This window comes from Nerophis ophidion, linkage group LG03 (assembly GCF_033978795.1).
Source record: "Nerophis ophidion isolate RoL-2023_Sa linkage group LG03, RoL_Noph_v1.0, whole genome shotgun sequence".
NCBI lineage: Eukaryota > Metazoa > Chordata > Actinopteri > Syngnathiformes > Syngnathidae > Nerophis > Nerophis ophidion.
Window position 1 is genome coordinate 49,629,162 of NC_084613.1, and position 9,746 is coordinate 49,638,907.

Below are 9,746 nucleotides of genomic sequence, written 5' to 3' on the forward strand. Positions count from 1 at the left end.
CACTTGAGTGTCCCGCCCACCGACCAGAGTGAAACCGAGAAAGCCTCAGCCTGTTCAACACGACGTGCCCAAACTTCTTATCCGGCAAACTATTTGAAGGCTTCACGATTTGTGGCCGAAATGGACGACCGCAAGCTAGACCTGACGGAGGCCCAGGAAAAAAACAAATCTAAATACCCGCCAATCGTCAAGAAATATGAATGTAAGTGATAGTTTAAGAGCTAGCTTTAAGTATTGCTAGAGGCTAGATACACACATTGACAGTATCGACACCACGGTTGTAATAGTACAGTGTTGGGTCGATATCATTATGATATCATTATTATTTTACAAATGTCTGTCTATTTGCGGTTTTGTCTATTATTTTTACAGGTATTGTATTTATCTATTGTTTACAAACTATGGGAATACGGCAAGTGAGTTTGAGACACGGGAAGGCTCTGGGGAAATAATCCATCCATCCATTTTTCTACCGCTTATTCCCTTTTGGGGTCACGGGGGGCGCTGGCGCCTATCTCAGCTAGTGTGTGAATGTGAGTGTGAATGTTGTCTGTCTATCTGTGTTGGCCCTGCGATGAGGTGGCGACTTGTCCAGGGTGTACCCTGCCTTCTGGGGAAATAAATGCAAAGTAATTTAATTAGAGTCTTTAGTTATTTTGCCGTTTCTTGGATTGAGAATATAATAGAATAGAATGGACTTTATTGTCATTATATTTGCATATAACGAGATTAAGGACTCCAATTTAAGGTTTTGATTGATTGAAACTTTTATTAGTAGATTGCACAGTACAGTACATATTCCGTACAATAGACCACTAAATGGTGACACCCAAATAAGTTTTTCAACTTCTTTAAGTCGGGGTCCACGTTAATCAATTCATGGTACATTTTATTAATGCATAGTACAAACCCCGTTTCCATATAGTTGGGAAATTGTGTTGGCTGTAAATATAAACAGAATACAATGATTTGCAAATCATTTTCAACCCATATTCAATTGAATATGCTACAAAGACAACATATTTTAAGTTAAAACTGATAAACATTTTTTTTTTTTTTTGCAAATCATTAGCTTTAGAATTTGATTCTTAGCAACACGTGACAAAGAAGCTGGGAAAGGTGGCAATAAATACTGATAAAGTTGAGGAATGCTAATCAAACACTTATTTGGAACATCCCACAGTTGAGCAGGCTAATTGGGAACAGGTGGGTGCTATGTGGCGCAATGGAAGAGTGGCCGTGCGCAACCCGAGGGTCCCTGGTTCAATCCCCACCGAGTACCAACCTCGTCACGTCCGTTGTGTCCTGAGCAAGACACTTCACCCTTGCTCCTGATGGGTACTGGTTAGCGCCTTGCATGGCAGCTCCCTCCATCAGTGTGTGAATGTGTGTGTGAATGGGTAAATGTGGAAGTAGTGTCAAAGCGCTTTGAGTACCTTGTAGGTAGAAAAGCGCTATACAAGTACAACCCATTTATTTATTTATTTATGATTGGGTATAAAGCAGCTTCCATGAAATGCTAAGTAATTCATAAACAAGGATGGGGCGAGAGTCACTAATTTGTAAGCAAATTGTCGAACAGTTTTAGAACAACATTTCTCAACGAGTTATTGCAAGGAATTTAGGGATTTTACCATCTACGGTTCGTAAAATCATCAAAAGGTTCAGAGAATCTGGAGAAATCACTGCATGTAAGCGATGATATTACGGAGCTTTGATCCCTCAGGCGGTACTGCATCAAAAACCGACATCAGTGTGTAAAGGATATCACCTCATTGGCTCAGGAACACTTCATAAAACCACTGTCAGTAACTACAGTTGGTCGCTACATCTATAAGTGCAAGTTAAAACTCTACTATGCAAAGCGAAAGCCATTAATCAACAACACCCAGGAACGCCGCCGGCTTCGCTGGGCCTGAACTCATCTAAGATGGACTGATGCAAAGTGGTAAAGTGTTCTGTGGTCTGACGAGTCCACATTTCAAATTATATTTGGAAACTGTGGACGTGGTGTCCTCCGGAACAAAGAGGAAAATAACCATCCGGATTGTTGTAGGCGCAAAGTTCAAAAGCCAGCAACTGTGATGGTATGGGGGTGTATTAGTGCCCAAGGCATGGGTAACTTACACATCTGTGAAGGCACCATTAATGCTGAATGGTCAATACAGGTTTTGGAGCAACATATGTTGTCATCCAAGCAACATTATTATGGACGCCCCTGCTTATTTCAGCAAAACATTGCCAAGCCACATGTTACAACAGCCTGGCTTCGTAGTAAAAGAGTGCGGGTACTTTCCTGGCCCGCCTGCAGTCCAGACATGTCTCCCATCGAAAATGTGTGGCGCATTATGAAGCGTAAAATACGACAGCAGAGACCCCAGACTGTTGAAAGACTAAAGCTCTACATAAAACAAGAATGGGAAAGAATTCCACTTTCAAAGCTTCAACAATTAGTTTCCTCATTTCCCAAATGTTTATTGAGTGTTGTTAAAAGAAAATGTGGTGTAACACAGTGGTGAACATGCCCTTTCCCAACTACTTTGGCACGTGTTGCAGCCATGAGTTGTTAATTATTATAAGTTAATTATTATTTGAAAAAAAATAAAGTCTATGAGTTTGAACATCAAATATTTTGTCTTTGTAGTGCATTCAATTGAATATGGGTTGAAAAGGATTCGCAAATCATTGTATTCCTTTTATATTTACATATAACACAATTTCCCAACTCATATGGAAACGGGGTTTGTACTATCAGCATAATGCAGTCATCACACAAGTTAATCATCAGAGTTTATACATTCGGGGAGTGGAATGCGGAGGGGTGGTAGGTTTGGTTGATATCAGCACTTCAGTCATCAACAATTGCATCATCTGAGAAATGGACATTGAAACAGTGTATGTCTGACTTCGTAGGATATGTACAGCAAGTAGTGGACACAGAGAGATATGAAAGCATAATAACAAGTATATACATTTGATTATTTACAATCCGGGGAGGTGGGATGTGGAGTGGGGAGGATGTTAGTTTAGGGTTCAAGTTGCCTGGTGCGGCAGTGGGAACAAATATGGGGTAAAAAATAAATTACACAAGAGGTTATAAAGAAAAAACTAACAATTGAAATAGACTACTATCCAATTAAAATAATAAGCAATCCTGTACAATACACAAAACACTATAGAAATACAAAATACTGTACAATATACAGAACAAGACAAGAGTACCGGAGTAATTAATAACAATCAGTGTCGGACGTATTGCACTCGAAGGGTAATATTACACAGTAGGGTATTAGGGTAGGATATTGTTTAGGGGTGAATTATTATTATAAGTTAGAGTTCAACATGGTATCAGATTGTATCAGACCAGGACCACAAGACTTAGAATTGTTGTTTCATTTTGCATTTAGAAACTTAATTACCGGAACAGATTTCCAGTTTTCAGTAACTAATATAATCTTCAAATCTTATCACCATGTGTTTGTTTGTTACAGACTTGGATCATACAGCAGATGTACAGTGAGTGTTTCATGGATGGCAAAATTACCAGCTGATCTGACTTGTTTTGGTGACAAACTCAGTCATGTATATGTAAAAGGGGAACAACATTTTGGGGAAATTTGACCATCATTCACAATTGTCACGTGAGACAAAAACACATGTGTTTTGTTTTTTTTATATGCATTCTAAACTGTAAAGAAACATGAAAAAAGTAGGCTAATGATGGAGGTAACAAGATTTAGGTTTATTTAGGTTTATTGGTCTCCGTTGGGGAAATTCATTTTCACTGCCGTACATTTAAACATATAGACATTACACATCACAAAACAAAAATTACAAAAACACATCATACATGACCAACACATTTACAGGCTTTATCAGACGGGTCGGCTGGGCCTGCTGTTAAGGGCGGCTATACTGTAGCTGCAGGGATAAGGCTTTTCCTGAGGCGGGCCCTCCGGAATAGATGGTTCTGTACCTGCGCCCTGATGGTAGTGGGATTATGTATTTGTGTAATGGGTGACTGATATCCTGGACTATTGTGTTTGCCAGTCGAGTGATGGACCTGTGGTTTAAGTCTGAAATGTTGGGTGTGGGTAAGCCGATGATTTTAGCTGCTATGTTTGTAATGTGTGTGAGTTTGGTCCGGTTGGTTACAGAAAGCATGGTGAAAAAACATGTGGAACAGTACAGAAGGATGGGTTGAGCAATGCTTTGGTACAGTAATAACAGGAGGTGAGGTGCAACATATAGTCCTTTTAAGTTTTCGGATGGCTGACAGTCTTTGTTGACTTCTTTTTGATTTTGATTTGGTCTATTCTGCGCTCTAAAAACATCTAAAAATCTTCAAAGTTTTATATACACACTGTAAGTATATGTGTAATGTAGTAACAAGAAAATTCATAATAACATGTAATACATATGTATTTTGGTCATTTTAGACACAGACGCATCACAAAGTTTGCTATTTCTTTCAACAACAACTACTTCTACTACTCGTGGCAGGTTTCATGAAAGAAAACAATTACCACATTGGGACAAATTATGATCCAAATCCTTATTTTTATCAGCCTGAATATACGGAGGACCCCAAAAGGCACAAGATGTAGAAAATAAATGAATGGATGTGCAACAAGTTTTAAAAGTTGAGTGGTAAACAGACCCAGCAAGCAGCACAATGCTGAACAAGAAATAGGAAACTATGTACTTAAAACAATCACTTACTGTATGATGTCTGCTGTCTGTGAGAATGCCGACTGGTGGGATGTTCGTAACTTCCTGTTTGGACATAGAATTAATAATAATCTTCACACAGGTGAGAAAAAAAGAAGAGGCGCAAGCAAGCATCTTAAGTCTTTCCCGCCATCTCCGGGTCTAAGTTGAATGTCAAAGTTGACCATCTTCTCGGTTTATGACCAGAACTTTCTACTGTACAAGTGAGATGCATGATTTATAATCCAGAATTAACTTTTACCAACTTCGAGGCTGTGCAGCAGCTCACCGGCTTAGTACGTCATTAGCTGCATAAGCAAATTTCCTCTCTGTGATCACGGCGCCGTTAGTTCCTTGGCCTTTGCGCCTATAATAACAATAGCACTCATACTTGGTTAATATTCAGGTCATGAGATGTAAGTGGAGTATTGTTGGCTGTTTTTGGATCTGTTTTAACAGGTTTTTATGGGCGTAGTAGACTATTCCCATTAGCTTCTTTGATAGTCACGTTGTATATTACAAAATAGAATGCATAAAAAAAAGAAAAAACATGTGTTCTTGTCTCTCATAGGGGCTGTGAATGATAGGCAAAATTCCAAAAAAGTTCAGTTCCATTTATGTTAAAATGTGATCCACCTTTTAAGAATCCACTCATGGGGAGGATCTCTGGAGGAAGCCTTTGAGCAATGTGCCATGGGAATGTTTGGCTACATGACAGACACGGAAACAGTTGAACCGATTGATACTGTTAAAATTGAGTCAGAAGGTAACCGCGCAAATACAGTTTTCTGATCACAATGATTTATCCTCTACAAATATTAATACCATCTTCCTGCTGTATTTAGGGGATGACATGGAATCTCTGCTCTTCCATTTCCTTGATGATTGGCTGTACAAGTTCAGTGCAGAAATATTCTTTATTCCTCGGGTGAGTAGTCAGACATTGCTTAAAAGGGCGCTTGCCATGGAGTGAATTTATACATACAAAAATCATGGCTGTCTTCTTATCCACAAGTTGTAGTAGAAATAAATTGGTAATCACTTTCCTCCTCTGTTTTTTTCAAAGTATTTTTATTTTCAGTTTTCTTTATAATTGAAACAACAGATAAACATATACATATATAACAATACAATCAATGAATGAATAAATAAATAAAATATGAAAATAAAAATAATAAATAAATAAGGTTTTTACATAAATTATAACATGTAAAAACAAAATACACACAAAGAGGCTTAACATATCAGTTGAATGTCCACTTTCATCAATGATGTCAAGACAGATACTTCTTGGGGGGGTTGACTACAGTTTCGGGTATTTCAAGATCGGTCTCCACACACCACATGATTTCTGTAAGTTATCAGATGTCAGTTTTGTAAGTTACCATATCTTAGTTTTTCAATTTGTAGAATTCCCACTCACTCCCTCAACCAGGCTTCAAACTTAGTAATCACTTTCTTCTAATTGCATAATGGAAAGGCCACAGACTTTTAAAGCACATCATCTGTTGGCCAGGTATTTTTTGAGTTAGTGTCATAATGTGCAGACACATACACCACATTGTTGTATGTGTCATCAAATACTGCAGTGCATGATTTATTGTTTTCTTCTAACAGGAAGTTAAAGTTTTGCACATAGACAGAATGAACTTTAAGATTCGTTCCCTCGGGTAAGTATTTTGAGCCCCTCAGTAAAATAAGACCTATAAGTAAAAACAAAATGCATTCTCTCAAATCCTATCTTCCTCATCTTGTACTTTTTTGTGGTGTGTGTGTTTGTGTTAAAGGTGGGGGGAAGAATTCTCACTGGCAAAGCATCCACAGGTAAGAATCCTGCTTGACAGTTGGTAAAAGGAAAATTACAAAATGAAAGAAATCATACAGTATGACTGTGTTTGTCATTCTAGGGTACAGAAGTGAAAGCCATTACATACTCAGCAATGCAAATCTACGACAATGAAAAACCTGAGATATTTGCAATTGTTGATATCTGATACCTGAAAAATTTTCATCACGTGTTGGTTCGTTGGGACTGCAATACTTTTTAGCCATATTAAATGGCATTATCTTTACGTAAGAAATGACAGATCTGAATTGTAACTTAATGTTTGCTTCTAAATTCTGTGGCAGATTAATTATTTATCATGAATGCTTCAACAAAAACAAAAAAAATAACTAAATCATGATCTGATCTTTTTGAAACATATTACTATTCAAAGGGAACTGCACAAGTTTGGAATTTTCACAATCATAATGAGTGACAAGAACACACGTTTGTTTTCTTTTTTTAGGATTCTAAAGATGAGAAAAATGCGGCTAATGAGAGTCACTGTTGAAGCCTTCAAAGCCCTCTAAAAAAACCTTCAAAACCCTCCATTAATGTTTTATATACACACTGCAAGTCTATGTATACTGTAGTAACAAACACGTTCATAACAATATGTGTAATATGTACAATATTTACTGTATTTTTGTCATTTTAATCATTGCTGGAACTTCTTTCCTCAGCGCACTTATTTCTGTTTCCATAGTAGCTCACTTCTGACTTCTGGCTACAAATGTCTGTGTTGTCATCATGGTAATAGAAGAGAAAGATTGCTATTTTTGACAAATGAGGATTCACAACCTTATCTATCTGAGGCTGACTATACAGAGGATGAATTGCTGCTGATAGAAGCAAACACGAAGGAAGGGTGAAACTGAGCAGACAGAAGCCGAGAGAGTATGGTCGGCGTGACTAGTTCACGGTGTTGATTTGGAACTTGGAGCCAAGCTATGCTGACATAAGTAGAGTTCTTACCTCGAAATAAACCAGGAAAAACGTCCCTGGGCAGCTAGACCAAACAAACAACTGTCCGTCAAGTGAGTCATTATAATGATCATCAAGCTTGTTATTACAACTACAGTACACATGCTGTCGATCTAGCTGTGTACAAACAAAACAGGAAATGTGGGCTAATACTTTATAGATCATGCAATATGATGTTTCATGTGTTTCAGTCAGTACAGATCGGTGTAATATGTCATTGTGTTCTGCATTACAAACTCAAAAGGTATTCAGCTACTGTGTAAAAGATAGCTTACCTCTAGCCGCAGCTAGCTTGCATGCTGTCCAAGCGATGTGTTACTATCCTACAATAACAATCTCCCTACAGCTTGGTTATACAGGTTGCGAAACGTAAATTAAGTATTTTTGGTGGTTTCTTGATGCATTTTTAAAGTGATTAAGAAGTAGATATGATGGCTCCAATTAGCTGCATTGTTAGCCACCTTGAACGAGCCGATTACTACCATTTAGAATACAAAAACTCTTGTCATAATGATTGTGACGGATCGGCAAAATTAAAAAAAAAAAAAAGTGCAGTTCCCTTTCAGGGATGTGAATTACACTAGTAATCAAAAAATTGTGGACTGTCTTAGGTTAACCAACTTCGAACTGTTTATTTTTTTTGTACCTCAATTGTTTTTAATAATCTTTAATAACCTTTAAGATATGGAAATATATTGTTTTTGTGGTTTACACTGCTGAAAAAATAAATATACATATCTACAAATCTGTTCTTGATTTTTAGAGGGAGTAGTCATATGTGATTTTTTGTTTCAACATAGGTTTTTGAGAAGTACTGAATTGAATTGTGACATTAACATGCCATATTAGTTAAGCATTAAATACATCAATGTATTCTAAAGGCACATTAAACCCCAACCAAAGTGGTCATCATGGTACTTTGGCAATTAAGTAGTCCAGTAACTGTAAATAGGCTACACAAACCCTTACATTCTTAAAGATACACTGGCTGTTGCTGCATGCTTTAAAAATTGTTGTCTTTTGCGTCTAATTTTCCACATATTTATCATAACTATAGTTATCTAACAAGAGTAATCATCACATTAATCTACAATGTAAAATGTGGTTGTAGTTGTAGACGAAATAATCCCCTACAATATTTTAAATGTTTCAATATTTCCAAGTAGCTGTATCACTCAAATGGATACATTTATTTGCCATAGGATGCAATTAGATTACTCAAAAATGTTCATAGCTACAACATTAAAAACCTGTTTGCTAGTTTCTAAATACATTTTTCAACATAAAAGCCCTATAGATATGAAACAACTTTTAAATCACCTTTACACTCTCATTCCAATACAGTAACACTGTCTGAGGTTGAGCCAATCATGAGTCATACCGAACAGCGTGATCTGATTGGTTTGGTTATCTTGTGGCCAATACTACTGTAGTATTGATTTTCTTTTTCATTTAGCGGTTTCTTATGGTTTAAAAAAATACATTTAGGGAAAATATGTCGTAGAATATGCTTTAAAAAAGCAAAAATATTTGCAATGTGGTGAAACTGCAATATTTGATGTGACGTGACGACTGTATGGCGAAAAATATTTGTTTTATGGGATGCAATATGTGTGCTAAATGTCTGTATATAGTGTCTTACTTATTTGTTTTGTCTTTTCTACTTTTATTGTACTACTCCTTTTTACTTTCTGTCCTGGCTATACTGTAGACCAGAGGCATCAAACTGGTTTTCTTGGAGGGCCACATCACAGTTATTAGTCAATAAATCAATAAATCAAAGTTTGCTTGTGTAGCTCTTAATCATGAACATCCTCTGCTCAGATCCCACATCAGGGCAAGGAAAAACTCAACCCAATGGGAACAACGAGAAACTCTGTAAGGGAACGCAGATGTTGGGATACCTTGGGTGACTGGTGCAATGGATGCAGAGTGGATACAGTTAATAATGTAAGAGTCCAGTCCATAGTGGGGCCAGGGTGGATCCTCTTGCGTGTAGACACACAGAGATTTCACCGACTGATGCATTTTTAACTGTAAAATCTTTTATTTTTAAAATATACAATTTAATTGATAATTTGCTTTGAAATCATAAATCCAATCCGATTTTTATTTTAACTGGAAATATGTAATGTATGACAACATCATACTTGTTACATTAGAAAACACGAAACTAATGTTGCTCATAATTAAATAACGTGGAATTAAAATGTATGCAATTGCATGC

The 9,746-nt window shown here is 37.0% G+C and overlaps 1 protein-coding gene across 4 annotated transcripts; it reads left to right on the forward strand.

Moving 5' to 3' along the window:
- Nucleotides 1-2: 2 nt before the first annotated feature.
- Nucleotides 3-9,568, forward strand: zbtb8os (zinc finger and BTB domain containing 8 opposite strand). Of its 4 annotated transcripts, none has more exons than XM_061895514.1 (7): nucleotides 3-202; nucleotides 3,492-3,516; nucleotides 5,355-5,476; nucleotides 5,556-5,638; nucleotides 6,328-6,380; nucleotides 6,498-6,534; nucleotides 9,344-9,568. In XM_061895514.1, exons 1-7 carry the CDS (start codon nucleotides 121-123, stop codon nucleotides 9,551-9,553), a joined length of 612 nt encoding a protein of 203 aa, XP_061751498.1. In that variant the 5' UTR covers nucleotides 3-120; the 3' UTR covers nucleotides 9,554-9,568. The 4 variants fall into 4 exon arrangements, with proteins under 4 accessions (XP_061751498.1, XP_061751499.1, XP_061751500.1 ...); XM_061895515.1 differs by lacking the exon at nucleotides 9,344-9,568 and adding an exon at nucleotides 6,618-9,301 and having other exon boundaries at nucleotides 5-202; XM_061895517.1 differs by having other exon boundaries at nucleotides 162-202; nucleotides 3,492-3,565.
- The last annotated feature ends 178 nt before the right edge of the window (nucleotides 9,569-9,746 follow it).

Bases quoted from the DNA above. Each gene is read 5' to 3' on its own strand.
- zbtb8os (XM_061895514.1), top strand. From the start codon at position 121: ATGGACGACCGCAAGCTAGACCTGACGGAGGCCCAGGAAAAAAACAAA. The intron at 203-3,491 runs GTAAGTGATAGT...TGTTTGTTACAG, and splicing joins AATCGTCAAGAAATATGAAT to ACTTGGATCATACAGCAGAT. The intron at 6,535-9,343 runs GTAAGAATCCTG...TCCTCTGCTCAG, and splicing joins CACTGGCAAAGCATCCACAG to ATCCCACATCAGGGCAAGGA.